The 15,410-nt window shown below is 35.7% G+C and overlaps 1 protein-coding gene across 1 annotated transcript in view; it reads left to right on the top strand.

Moving 5' to 3' along the window:
• Positions 1–12,931, top strand: part of PIK3C3 (phosphatidylinositol 3-kinase catalytic subunit type 3) — a 133,770-nt gene extending 120,839 nt beyond the window's left edge. Inside the window, exon 25 of the mRNA XM_032152425.2 lies at positions 9,385–12,931. Coding sequence (XP_032008316.1) covers positions 9,385–9,399 — 15 coding nt within the window. The 3' untranslated portion in view covers positions 9,400–12,931. The remainder of the gene's footprint in view (positions 1–9,384) is intronic.
• The last annotated feature ends 2,479 nt before the right edge of the window (positions 12,932–15,410 follow it).

Genomic DNA, 15,410 nt, shown 5'->3' with positions numbered 1-15,410 from the left:
ACCATCTTAGATTTGTAAAAGTGGAGGTTTATTGCAGCATGAATATGTAGATGAACTTTTTAAATATCATTTCTTAGCTCTCCAATTTATAGTGCTTGACATAGTGTTTGGGACAATAACAGCTTCACCATTTATTAGAATGTATTTCATACAATGCTTCCCCATTTTTAATTAAATAACCATTACTGTGATAATACAAGTATGTTTTAGTGTTATCCCTATTTTATAGATGAGAAAACTGAACCACATAAAAAGTTGTTTTCAGCCAGGCTCAGTGACTCATGCCTGTAATCCCAGCACTTTGCAACGCCGAGGCAGGCGAATTACATGAGGTCAGGAGTTTGACACCAGCCTGACCAACATGGTGAAACCCTGTCTCTACTAAAAATACAAAAATTAGCCAGACGTGGTGGTGGACACCTGTAATCCCAGCTACTCGGGAGGCTGAGGCAGGAGAATCACTTGAACCCATTAGGCAGAGGTTGCAGTGAGCCAAGATCACTCCACTGCCCTCCAGCCTGGGCAACAGCGAGATTCTGTCTCAAAAAAAAAAAAAATTAATAAAATAAAATAAAACTTGTTAGTTATTTGTTCTAACTTATCAGACAGATTCAGTTCTTTTTTACCAGAATTTCATATTCTTTATCCTAAGGGATGAACTTGAAAATGTTCGTGATATTTCTTAGATTTCCTTAAATATATAATTTGTGCTCCAAAATAAGAGTTACCTATGGATGTTTAATTTTACTGGAACTTGTTTAGGCACTGAAGCATACATGGGATACTAAATGAGGTCTTAGCTTCATACAAATCTTTTCAAATAACAATTATAAAAGCATAATTGTTTCTTAATTGATCTCTGGAGTTTATTTTCTCTTTGAAACTCACATATCTACATACATTGTGTAAGTATTGATACTAATAAATCACATAGGCATTCAAATTCAGATGACCAACATCTATTTTTTTGTCACTTGTAGCCATCTATTATAATGATGCCATATTGTTAATCGATTTATGGTAATTTTAGTACGTTCTCATTAATCATTATGGATAGTAGAACCAACTTTTTAAAAAATGGGAGTAGATTGATACATACTTACAAGAATTACAGATATTTCAGCATAAAAGAAACAACATTCAAAAAGAAGACTAAGAATTACTAGATACAACTATATCCAAATGCTACAAAAGCTTGTTTTCTTTCGGCATGCAATTCCTTAGGAAGGGTAGAGATTAAACACTGCAATATTTGTTGCCTAGCAACACCCACGTATTAGTGATACAAATTTTCCACTGGAAAACACTTTTATTTTGGTCATTGTCTTTGAAATTGCATCATTGTAACCCTTCTCTATGCCAAAATGATCTTTTTTGGCATCTTGTTCTGTCGCCCCCCGCTGGAGTGCAGTGGTGCAATCATGGTTCACTGCAGCCTTGACCTCCTGGGCTTGAGTGATCCTCCTGCCTCAGCCTCCCCAGTAGCTAGGAGTACAGGCGTGCACCACCATACCCAGCTAATTTTTAATTTATTTTTTGTAGAGATGAGGTCCCACTATGTTGCCCAAGCTGTTCTCGAACTGCTGGCCTCAAGCAATCCTCCTGCCTCGGCCTTCTGAGTGCTGGGATTACAGGCACGAGCCACCATGTCTGGCCTTGAACTGATCTTTACAGTGCTTTCGAGTGTTGTATACGTGGGAAAGATAGAGGTCATATAGTTTGGGTCATGTACAGTTGCACAAGTAGGCCTTTCACTGGTGATCTCTTACACTGCAGTCCATTTCCTGTTTCTGCTTTTCCCTGTCATCCTTCTTTTTCATTTATTGGTAGTAAAAATCTTGAGAAAAGGATGTGGTTTCCAGTAATGTTAATACACACTAAATCTAATGAATTAAATCTTGGCAGATTAACTAGAGACAGAGGTTTTTGTTTTTCAGAATGACTGTAAAAAAATAAATAACCAATAGATTGGGTTCAGAAGGTTCAGAAGTTCCAGCTCAAGATGCTAGGAACATAGCACTGCTGTCCATTTAAAGGGAATCCTTACTTAGCACTTGTGGTGTTCAAGGAGGAAAAGCACAGGTCTTGGCAGAGAGACACCTGATTCTATAGTCAGTTATTCTTAAGTTAGAGACCAGTTGCCTTTAGCTTAAGGGAATTCAACTATATATATTTGGGTGGATTTCAAAACAAAAGAAACAAAAAAAATGGAAGGAGGAAAATGGTGTGGTTATTCTGCTTGAATTTCCCCTAAAGAATACATGTCCTCTAAGGAATGTGACAGTGGCTCTCTCAAAAGTGTTCCAGATATCAAGTGCCTCTCATGCATAACATGGCATCTTGCTATGCTGAATGTGATCCCAAAATTGAAAATTCTGAGTGTTTGGTATCTATATCATAGTTTCTAAGTGCACACCATTTGCTGCTTAACCAGAGAAACAGGGTTTTCCTGTGTCATTGCTGAGGGAAAAGCTTCTGATTTGGGACTTTTTAAGAGATACATGTCTCTAATGTGCTGCCTCCTCAAGGGCTTTTCTTGAGTAATTTTTTTTTTTTTAATTTGTATTCCTGTTTTTCCTTTCTGTGTTGACTTTAGCACCTAAACCCAGTGTAGAGTGATTTCACTTTATCTGCTGTCCTCTTTCATCATCTTTAAGAAGGCAACCTTCTAGGTCAGTGAGTGATTCTCTTGGTTTTCAGAATTGGGAACTAAGACCATTCAAGCCCATTTCTCCTTGTATTTCTCTAGGTAAAGTATAAGCATTTTCTGTGTTCAGAGTATGTATAAAAACATTTACCTTAGGTTTATGTGTATAGTCACAGCACCTTTGACAGTTAAGAAATCAGTACTTGTGCTGGTGTTAACTCTTCCATGTTTTAGTTACTTGAAAGTCACTCTTTCCTGGGTCAGTGGAATTTTGTTTTTGTTTTCATTTTTAAGCTTTTGAATAGTAAATGTAACAATAGTAAATGTTTAGATATACTTACAACCCTAGTCTGTTAGTCTTAAATATACCATAATGTATTTTCGTTTGATGAACTTTGTTTAAAATTTGATCTTACATGATACATCAGCAAAGCTAGTTCTGTTTTAGGACCATACATAGCTAATACTGTTTTTGGAAAAGGAGAACTATCACACACAGGAATTTTTGTTTATGTTTTTTTCTTTAATTTATTTAAAGTCCTTACTCCCAGACTTGTAGTATAATTTTGGGTCTTGATTTCAGGTGAACAGATAAGTAGAAAATAAACTATATCTTAATTCTTTAATGAGAATATACTCTTTTAACAAACATATAATTGGCCTTAATAATAAAAATGTTGATAAAACTCTAATTCGTGAATTTATTATTTCCTGCTGTAAATATTAAGTGGCATTTAGTATTTAGTTGTGAAATCGATACATAAGTATGTAGATGCAAAACAGAACTAAACTATTGCAGGTTTAAAGCATTACTGGTACTCGTATGTTAAATATAAGTACAAATCTTTTTATATGTGTGTTTTGTTTTTATAGCATTACTTTATTCATACTAACTTTCCTTTTTTTTTTCTTTTGGTGACCCACTTTTGCCTCATATTCTCTCTTTGTACTTTTTTGAAACTTCCCTTTTTATGTAAATTGACCACTAACACTGAATTCCATTTTGCAAATTGAAGCTCTTTCCCCTTTCATGTTCCCTCATACGTGCCAGACTAGAGAACATGGGATGCTCTCTAGTTTTAAATTGTGTTTTACTTAAGTACCTACTGATACTTCCCATGAGGTTGAAAGCCATGTAGCCTTGAGTACTCAAATAGCCATGTACAAAGGTAAAAAGTTCATATCACTCAGTATATGTAATTCATATAGTCTCCCTTTATATTTAGTTCTTCTTATTTTACCGCTTTAAACAAGCGTGACTCTTTTTATAATAACTAAAATTTGTTTGGAACCTCAGGTTTTATCCTACTTTATAGATGAAAAATTGTGACCTAAAAAGAAGAGAAAAATCATCATTTCTGAGTTTCCATTTTTAGGGACCTCATTTTATCATTAGGAATGAAGAATAGCAGTGTAAAATATTTCAGTGAATAAAACAAAAAGTATTGATTTGGGGGTCAAATAGAAATCCTTTTAATTTAAAACAAATTATTTTTAATTTAGTAATTAATTTTCTAAAGAATGAGATGATTCCCTTACCAGTGGCTTAAGTAAATAATGTAACACCAATATATCACACACAGCTTTTTTTCATTCTGTCTCCCAGATCTAATTTATTTGAATTTTTCTTGGCAGAAATAACAACAGGAAAAAAAAAAAATCATTAATAGCAAAGTATTGAACATTTAAATGTGCCAGGAATTATGTAAAGTTCTTTCTGTGTATCAACTCTAATTCTCACACCTGTGAAGTAAGTGTACTACAAGTTATGTTTTACAGATGAGAAAACTAAGGTTAATAGATGACAAAGCCCAGATTCAAACTCAAAATATTTTGAGTCCCAGATCTAGTCCTATATTTATAAGTAATAATATGTATATAAATACATAACATACATTTATATATATGTATTTTTATATAAATGTTTATATTTAAAATATTTAGTAATTAGTGTCTATTTCCAGTCACCAGCTGCATTAGCCCTTACCAAGAAAGCCAGCCTGTCCTTTGAAGCCAGACTTTGACTTCTCTGTAGCATGAAAGTCCTCTGTGGCCTCTTATTCCATTAGAAGGCTGTTTCATCTGCATTGAAAATCTGTTCTCTAGTGTAGTCACCTTCATTAGTGATCTTAGCTAGATTGTAGATAACCCGTGTGCAGTTTCTCCATCAGCACTGGCTGCTTTACCTTGCATATATATATATATATATATATATACACACACACACACACATACATATATCAAAGTCTTAATTTAGAGACATGAATAGCTTTTGTGAGTAGTGAGTTTTTAAAATTTTACTTGTAAATTTAAATTATCTTTTAACTTTTCTTAATCTTTCACCTACCCATCAAAGAAAAAAACGTCAACTGTGTAAACAGACAAGTAAGTGTGATATATAAAGGAGTCGCCAGGAGCTGTTAATGCAAGATAAATAAATTAAATGTGGGATAACATTTATTTTGCACATTGGCCAAAACTAGTCTTGAATTTCATTGACCCACCTGTGCTCTCTTGTTCCACTGCAGTCAGCATTGCTGCACAACTACCCATTAAAACCCACGATATTTAAAAAAACAAAGAATACAGGCACTTGCTATATGACAAATGTTTGCAGATTGTAAGATTAGTTAATTATTGTAATAGCAGGAGTGAGCAGAATGCCCCATAATTTTCAGCCCAAATGCCTTGCAGTTTATTTCTCATTCATACAAATTTAATTTTCTTACCTTCTCCAAAGAAGATTTTTAAACACTTGAATGTCATCCTTGATAGGGTTTGCCATGTTTGCTTCATTAACTGCTTTTAGAAAGGTTAGTTTTATGCTGTTGTTTTCTTTCCCTCTGTGTTCTGTCAAACCCTTTTGTAAAAATTCTTCAAATGTACAGTAGTTGAATATTTTGGGTCTTTATCTGCTGTATGTTTTTTATTCTTATTTTTTTCCGAAAGACACAGACATTTCAAAGTATTTGGGAAAAAAAAGGCATACCTTAAAGATTTTTTGAGCTGAAGTCCAGATCACTGCAATAAATGACTTTTTTGTTTTCCCAGTGCATATAAAAGTTATGTTCACATGATACTATGCAGTAGCATTATGTCTTTAAAAACTATGTGCCTATCTTAAAAATATTGCTAAAAAATGCTTAACAATCATCCGAGCTTTCAGTGAGTTGTAATCCTTTTGCTGGTGGAGGGTCTTGCCTTGATGTTGATAGCTGCTGACTGATGAGGGTGGTGGCTGCTAAAGGTTGAGTAGTTGTAAATCTGTGAAGTTTGCCACATCAGTTGATTCTTCCTTTCACAAAAGATCTCTCTGTAGCATGTGATGCTGTTTGATAGCATTTTGCCCAGAGTAGAACTTTTTGCAGAATTGGAGTCAACCCTTTCAAAACTTGCTGTTGCTTTATCAACTAAATTTATGGAATATTCTAAATCCTTTGTTACCATTTCAACAATGTTCAAAGCATCTTCACCATGAATTGATTCCATCTCAAGAAACCACTTTGCTTATCCAGAAGGAGGAACCCCTCATCTGCTCAAGTTTTATCATGAGACTGCAGCAATTCAGTCACATATTCAGGCTCCACTTCTAATTCTTGTTCTCTTGCAGTTTCCACCACATCTGCAATTACTTCCTCTACTGAACTCTTGAACCCCTCAAAGTCATCCATGAAGACTGGAATCAACTTCTTCCAAACTCCTATTAGTGTTGATATTTTCACTTCCTCCTTTGAATCTCAAATGTTCTCAGTGGCATCTAGAATGGTGAATCCTTTCCAGTAGGTTTTCAATTTGTTTTGCTGAGATCCATCAGAGGAATTACTATCTGTGGCAGCTATAGCCTTACGAAATGTATTTCTTAAATAGGAGGACTTGAAAGTAGATAGAGTGACTCCATGATCCATGGGCCGTAGAATGGATGTTGAATTAGCAGGTATTAAAACAACATTAATCTTTTTGTATATTCCATCAGAGCTCTTGGATGACTGGGTACATTGTCAATGAACAATATTTTGAAAGGAATCTTTTTTTCTGAGCAGTGGGCTTCAACAGTGGGCTTAAAATTTTCAGTAAACCATATTATAAACAAATATGATATCATCCAAGCTACTGTTTCATTTGTGGATCACAGGCAGAGTAGATTTAGCATAATTCTTTGGGGCCCTAGGATTTTTAGAGTGGTAAATGAACATTGACATCAACTAAGTCACCAGCTGCATTAGCCCCTACCAAGAAAGTCAGCCTGTTTTGAAGCCTTGAAGCCAGACATTGACTTCCCTGTAGCGTGAAAGTCCTATGTGGCATCTTATTCATTAGAAGGCTGTTTCATCTGCATTGAAAACCTGTTACTTAGTCACCTTCATCAATGATCTTAGCTAAATGGTAGATAACTTGTGTGCAGTTTCTTTATCAGCAATGGCTGCTTTACCTTGCACTTCTATGTTATAGAGATAGCTTCTTTCTTTAAACCTCATCAACCAACCTCTGCTACCTTCAGACTTCTCTTCTGCAGCTTCCTCATCTTTCTCAGCCTTTATAGAATTGAAGACTGTTAAGGCCTTGCTCTGCATTAGGCTTTGGCTTATGGGGATGTTGTAGCTGGTTTGTGCTTCTATCCAGACCACAAAAACTTTCTCCATATCAGCAATAAAGCTGTTTTGCTCTCATCATTCGTGTATTCACTAGAGTAGCATTTTAATTTCCTTTAAGAACATTTCTTTGCATTTAAAACTTGTCTCTTTGATGCAAGAGTCTTAACTTTTGGCCTATCCGAGCTTTTGATATGCCTTTCTCACTAGGCTTAATCATTTCTAGCTTTTAATATAAAGCCAGAGATATGCAACTCTTCCCTTTCACTTGATCACCTAGAGGCCATGATAGGGCTCTTAATTGGCCTAATTTCCATATTGTTGTGTCTTAGGGATTAGGGAGGCTTAAAGAGAAGAAGAGAGATGGGGGAATGGCCAGTTGGTGGAGTAGTCAGAACACACGTAATATTTATCAATTAAGTTTGCCATCTTATGCAGACACGGTTCATGGTGCCCCAAAACACTTACAAGAGTGATAACAAAGATCTCTGATCATAGAGCACCGTAGCAGGTGGAATAGTAATGAAAAATTTTGAAATATTATGAGAATTACCAAACTATGACACAGAGACACAAAGTGAACACAAGCTGTTGGAAAAAATGGCTCTGATAGACTTGTTCAAGCAGAGTTGCCACAGGCTTTCAATTTGTTAAAAAACAAAACAAAACAAAACAAAAACATATCTGTGAGGTGCGGTAAAGCTAAGCACAATAAAACAAGGTATGCTGGTATATTAGAGACCTTTGGTTCAATAGCAACATTTTTGTCATACATAGAAGCATACACGTGTACATATGCAGTTTTTCATTGCTTCCAAATTACTTCCAAGTTATTTAGACTCCCTCGTAAGTTAGTGTAGACCCTTTGCAGTTTGGCTTTTACCTGCACTTTCAGCCCTTATCATCTTCAAAAGCCTTCAAAAATAACCTTCTTTGTAGCTCTGTTGATTCACCCCTGCCACCTCCAGGCAATACACCTCTTCTCTTTGCATGGAATGAGTTCCCTCCTATTTCCCCAACTTTTGAGTGTGTGTGTGTGTGTGTGTGTGTGTATGATTGTCTATATTAATTTGGTCCTCGGGCATTTTGTCTTAATTTGAGATCTCCCACAGTATCTGACACACTTCCTGGCACATGGTAGGCACCAAATAAACGTGGTTTTATATGACTGCCAAGTGCCATTTATTTAGGAAGTTTATTTTCTCTGATAATTGCCTTTACTAAAAATATTTAAATTGCTTCTTAAATTCTAAATTACATTATTTTTATTCACATGAAAAATAAATCTTGCCAGTTTTTTTCTAGAGTGACACTTTAAAATGTGTCAGTTTAAAAGCCATCAACATCTTGGCGTTTTCCACATTTGTACATGTACACATGCATGTGCACACACACACAGACACACTTGTCAGCAAGGTTTTTTGCCTTCACTTTTTCTCTGAGTAATAATGAAGTGAAGGTCTTAGAAACAGAATTTTATTACATGTAAACAGCATTCATAATTCCTCCAAGAGAATGCCAGTATATTTGTATCAAACAAAAAGGGCACGAGTTATGGATGACTCAGTGTATATTCAGCCAAAGAAAGAAATCTTCGTTGATTTTATTCCTACTGGGGATATCTCAGTATTGAACACCATTAATAGTGTTGGCCCCAAAACAGCTCTTCACTAGGCCTCTTGACTTCTTCCTTTGATTTGATTTCCAGACCATTTCTGGAATGAAGTAGTTGCACTCTGTGGAATAAGCTACAAGTTTTCACAGCCTCTCAAAATGTGGCACCAAGAACCAAGCACACTACTTAAAATACTACTCATCTAAATCACTTTAGAATTCAGTGGGATTTTTGCCTTCCTAGTGCTGGATGAGATGATTTTTGCTCATCTCATGTTAATTGCATTCATCTTGAGCTTACAGTCCGCAGACACCCTCTCCTTGAATTATTTTCTCATATAAACTGATTTTTAAGTGAAGCCTCAGGAATCCTATACAGTATAGTTAACTGCAATCCTCTTGGTAGCATTTAGCAAACTAATTTATGCACTTTTTTATTTTATTAGTAGTCTTTTTAAAAACTATAGACTATTGTTTATCTTTGTGAATAATTAAGTAAATTATTTTCTGTTTATTTCTTTTTAATTTTTGTAGTACTGGAGAAAATGAAACTGGGATTAACCCATCAAGATGCTTGGCTCAATAAGAAAACCACGTTAGGAGCAACCTGTGTATATTGGAGACTTCAGAGTAACCAGCAAGGAAGAGAAAACTTAATCTTTAAGTTACCATATTTTCCAAATATTACATGGTACCTGAGTTCTGCTTCCTTGGATGTCATTGCTTAAATATAGTCTTGAAGGGTTTGTTTTGAAATATTGTATATATTTTTTCAAATGTATACATTGTTAATGAATTAAGAAATGAGAAACATTCTTATTTATGTACATGTTATAAGAGTTCTGGAGGAAGTAATATGTTGAAATAGTAAAACATTTTAGTTTTTGAGTTTAAAATGTTATTTTTTCCTCTTACATCTTTGTATCAGTACAGCAGTAACCTGAATTTAGATTGTCACAGTTTACAAGTTCAGGACAGCAGTAACCTGAATTTAGATTGTCACAGTTTACAAGTTTTTGTTTGTTCCTTCTTTCCTCTCTCTTCTCCCACTCACTTTTGTTTGTTGTTTGTTTTTGCCTAATTTACATGTTTAAAGTTCTACTTAAAATTTTTCTTCAAGTTTTACATGTTATGGCTCATTCTTCTGCAGTTCAAGAATTGCTTATATTTTTAAAAGATAGTCATTTTCTCTTATAAATAATTGATTTTTCGTAAACTACAGTTAATAGTTCTTCTAGCTTATAAGTATGTAAAGTAGAATATGAAAATGTGGCTATTTAGATAACTGGCCAAAAGGTCATATGACCCCCAATTTTAGTATTGAGCATAAGATATTTTTATATATTCATGTAAGACAATGTAAATTGTCTTTCTGCAATAAGTTTTTTTGATGCAAATTTAGATTTCAAAAGCTTTTTGATGATATAAAGGAATTGAGGAACAAAAACCTTTTTGAAATAGCTCACCTAGACCTGTTAATGTAATATATTCTTTCTGAATTAAGCAAAATAATTTTTTGTCTTTTAAGACTAGAACTAATCCCTCTAGCTTTTTTGCTGGAACTTTGGGGAAAAAGAACAAATACAAATATACAAATGGTATGAACAATATAGTAATAATCTTTTGCAACTTAATATGTTACATAGTCATATGGCTTGGTCTTGGAAGAAAAAGAATTGTTTTGGTGCTGAATAAATACTAAAAATCAGAGATTTAAAAATCTTTCAGAGAAGATGAAGGTAAAATTGTGGCACAGTTTCGGAGAATGCCGTTAATGATAACGTGTATTTGTCTCAAATTCTTAGCCCTGAGCTTGCCTCTTTAGAGTGGGGTTACCAGCAAGAGGGCAAGCATGTAATTAGGAGACACTCTAGAGGCATATGGAATGTGATTTGTATAAAACATACCTGCTGATTAGAAAAACGGTAAAAATGAAAATACCTTTGTACATCATCTTAAGAGAGCTTATATATAAACTAAATGGGCAGGCTCCATCGTCTACCTTTCTTTTTTTCTTTACATGTTTATGTCTTTTTCGTTGTTGGTCAGACATTTTTAGCCCTCTGTATGCTCATTCTTGTAGTTATATTTCTATTGCAACTTCTTCCAAAACTTTTCTCTGAATTACCCTTGTTGAAACTGACCATTCTTCCTTGTGAACTCCTACACTTGCATCTCCTATGTCAGGATTTGGCATACTTTTTCTTTAATGGGCTAAGAAAGTAAGTATCTTCAGCTTTGGGAGGCATATAGTCTCAATAGCATCAACTTAACTCTGCTAACTGGAAGGCAAAAGTGTATCATCTTACTCATCTTTATAAACTCCACAGCACTCTGCCTAGATAGGAGCATGTTTATAAGGAACTCATTAAATAATTTTGACACAAACATGAAATTCTATAAGGGTAGACACTGACAACTAGTAAGGAAGTCGATCATGAGTAACTTTGTATTCAGTGCCACCTTAACAAGAATTGTAAAGAGGATAAACCTTTCTAGGAAGGGTGACACGTGTTGGGTGAGGAAGGAGCATTTCTCTGGAGGGTAAACAGTAGCTGTGGTTTTGCTGAGGGTTTTTGGCTGTGAGTGACAAGCCTATATCAAAAAGAAAAGTGAGTTACCAATCTCAGTTTTTATTGCTCAAAGCAATTCTTTACTCCTATTTTTTCCAAATTCCACTGTTTTTACTCTTTAGAGCTGTATCCTCAGAATGTAGTCTGCATGTTTCTTTATTGTCATTGCCATGTGACTTCTTTGGTGACAAGTTCAGTAATTATTCCAAGCACAATGTTTGTTTTGAGTTTGAGAGATTTATTTGTGAGGACACATCATTTTAATTAAAAAGCATGAGTACTATGGTCATTGAGTTATTCAGAGTTAGATGAGGAGAGAGAATGTAGATGGCAGTTATTGGCAGTTATTGGGGCTATAGGAAAAAAAGAAGAAAAGTATGGTTAACATTCCCAAATAAAGGGTGATACAGCCTTGCTTTTTGCTGGGGTTAGCAAAAATCATTCTCCATATGCTAGTTTTAGGTGTTCCCCAGCTCATTTGTATTATTGAGTTTTCAGCTGGGTATATATTGTTGTAATAGCAGTCAACATGATGTAGGGGCTCAGTATTACATGTCAGGACTATACTGATTGCTTCATATGCCTTATCTCATTATTCTATGAGATAGAATTGTCTCCTCATTTTTTAGTTGAAATAACTGAAGTTTAAAGCAATTGAATCATCTGCCCAAGGATAAGCTGCTGGTGAGAGCAGAGCTGGGATTTGAAGTCGAGTTAGACCCCAGTGATCAAAGTCTTGACTATTAAATTCTTCAGCTTTCATTTTTCACTTAGGTAATGGCAGTGATAGTACTGACCTCTAATGTGTGCATTTGTGGGTATGTGGTCAATTCAGCTTTAATCCCCAGAAGACAAGGCTTATTCCTTTTCTTATTTTTGGTCATGTTTTATTTTTTCATAGCTTTTAACAGGATTACCAAAGGCACACTCAGTAGTCAGTAAACACTTTTCTAGGAAAGGTGCTGTGTCATCATGCCACATACTCATACTTGCCTTGGGTTGGAAAATAGATCATTCAGTAAAAACATACAGGTAAAATGAATCTTGCCAATGCAATTGTTAACCTACAACCATAATATACCTTAAGTATATTTTTGCACATAAATAGAACATTGCGATTTAAAACAATAAACCAGATTGAGATTCTAAGGAGCATTTTGTAAGTAGTTACTAATGTTTGTTTTAGATAGATCACACAGCTTCAAATAAAAACTGATATAGATTGAACACCTTGAGAATAAACCTTAGTGCCAAATGGAAAATAATTTTTTACGAGTAAATTTGAAGAACAATGTGGACTTTCTATAATTATATACAGAAAATACACTGATTCGCCAAAATGAGTAATTTTGATATATTGATATTTCACTTATAAGAATGCATACCACCTAATCCAGGATGGGATCTAAGAACAGAAAAAGAACGTTAGGTAAAAATGAAAGAAATCTGAATATAGTATAGAGTAGCTAAAAACAAACCAAAAAAAAAAAAAAAAGGAAAAACAATAAGCCTCAGAAGATAGTGAGCATCCCATCTGGGTGACCACTTAGAGAAGCTGAGGTGGGACCCCTGCATCCGATAAGTGGCTGCACTAGACCACAGGAACCAGAGTCCACTGTAAGAACTAGGGTGGGAATGGGCATGTCATAACCTCCTGAGAACTCTGTTAAATGTGCACATTCCCAGTCCCCACTCCTGAGCAGCTAAATCAATCTGCAGGTGGGCCTTGTGAGTTTTCGCAGGGGATTCCGATGCCTGCCTGATTTAACCAGTAGATTAGATGTTAAGTTTTCCTCTAGTCCAGAGATTCAATAGGCCAGTGTCAGGGACCAGGGGCCAGGGCTGGGAAGGCATAAGAACAGAAGATACATTTGAGGCCCTGTTACACTGGTCATCCAACCCAACCAGGTATCTCTTGTTATATGCTAACCTCATTTTCCCTTTTTTGTCTATAGTGGGATAAAATAAATTTTAACTGGCTACATAGCTAAAAAACCTAACAAAAAGCACTTTTCTATATAATGAGCGGTTTATATTAAGAATGGGTACTATGTAAATACTGGTAAGTGAAAGTTCATTTTGTTCAGTGCTATAGGCTGGTACATTGCATTTCAACACTAGTTTTTTACTTTTATCTACCCTGAGGGTAGATAACCCATATTCCAAAATGCAGTATTATTTTCATTTGCTGTAACATTTTAAGAAATATGTAGTTTCTAAAACTTCATATACTTTATATGGAATATGAACAACTCTAATATGAATAAATAGTCTAAAAAAGTTTTTTGTTAGGAAAGGTTGCCACGAAATCATGAGCTAAGTCAATGGTTATTTTAAGCCACTTAATTTTGAGACTAGTATTTCATACAGAAAAAGCTAATACTGATATCACATGCTAATTGTGTATAAAACACTAGGAATGTCAAAGTAGAACATAAGAAAATGAGTCTAGTGGACCCACTGCATAGTGTAACTTTGGGATGAATTTAAAAGAGTATTTAAGTCACAGTCAATTTTCTGTTGGTCTGATTTTACCAAATAACGCCCTAAATAAGGAGTCTGATTTATCTAAAATAGAAATTAACGTAGCATCCCAGTATTGCCATTCTAAAACTCTGGCATGTAAATGGGAGAAATGGAAATAAGCTCAAAATGGGTAGGGTAACCCATTTCTGCATGAACAATAGAATTTAACTAGAATTTGGCTGGCTCATGCCTGTAATCCCAGCACTTTGGAAGGCCAAGTCAGGCAGATGACTTGAGCCCAGGAGTTCAAGACCAGCCTGGACAACATGGTGAAACCCCATCTCTTCAAAAATATATATTTGTGTGTGTGTGTGTGTGTGTGCACAAAAATTAGCTGAGTGTGGTGGTTTACACCTGTAAGCACAGCTACCTGGGAGGCTGAGGCAGGAGGATTGCTTGAGCCTGGGAGGCAGAGGTTGCAGTCAGCTGAGATCGCACCATTGCACTCCAGCCTGGGTAATAGAGCGAGACAACTCTATCTCAAAAAAAAGAATTTCACTGGAATTTATATCTTCAGTGTTTGCATTAGATTGTCACCAGCACTATCTGCCTTGTGACTGTCAGGACTAATCCTTGTGTCGTTTATCTTATGTCCTTTACCTCAGTTTATGTCCGTCACCACAAGAAACCCAGACCTCCCTAATCATACCTTATGCCCTGGTCTTACCCACATACAGCTCAGTATAACTGCATCTCCCCAAACCTCAGAACTCCTTGGGCCATCACTGTCAGAGACATTTGAACTAGAGCAACTCCATCTTGAATAGGGGCTGGGTATAATGAAGCTGAGACCCACTGGGCTGCATTCCCAGGAAGTTAGGCATTCTTAGTCACAGGATAAGATAGGAGATTGGCTCAAGATAAGGTCACAAAGACCTTGCTGATAAAACAGCCTGTGGTAAAGAAGCCAGCCAAAACCCACCAAATCCAAGATGGGAATGAAAGTGACCTCTGGTCGTCCTCACTGCTCATTATAAGTTAGTTATAATGCATTGGCATGCTAAGAGACACTCCCACCAGCACCATGACAGTTTACAAATGCCATGACAACATCAAGAAGTTACCGTATGTGGTCTAAAAAGGGGAGGAACCCTCAGTTCTGAGAATTTCCTTGAAAATTCGTGAATAATCCACCCCTTGTTTAGCATATGATCAAGAAATAATCATTAAATAGCCAACCAGCAGCTCATGCTGCTGCTCTGCCCATGGAGTGGCCATTCTTTATTCATAAACCTGCTTTCACTTTATGGACTCCCCCGAATTCTTCTGCAGGAGATCCAGGAACCCTCTCTTGGAGTCTTAATCAGGACCCCTTTCCAGTAACTTCAGCAGGATCTGTGAGTGCCAGTTTCCTTCTGTGGTGCAAAACTAGGTGCTAAGTACACTTTTTCCCCCCTTTCCTCTATTTTTAAAAGAACTTTCGGCTCTTTTGAAGTGGGTACATTGTCTGGAGTACCTACC

The sequence above is a fragment of the Hylobates moloch genome, unplaced genomic scaffold (assembly GCF_009828535.3).
Source record: "Hylobates moloch isolate HMO894 unplaced genomic scaffold, HMol_V3 SCAFFOLD_5, whole genome shotgun sequence".
Lineage (NCBI taxonomy): Eukaryota > Metazoa > Chordata > Mammalia > Primates > Hylobatidae > Hylobates > Hylobates moloch.
This window is presented reverse-complemented; position numbering and strand designations above follow the sequence as displayed.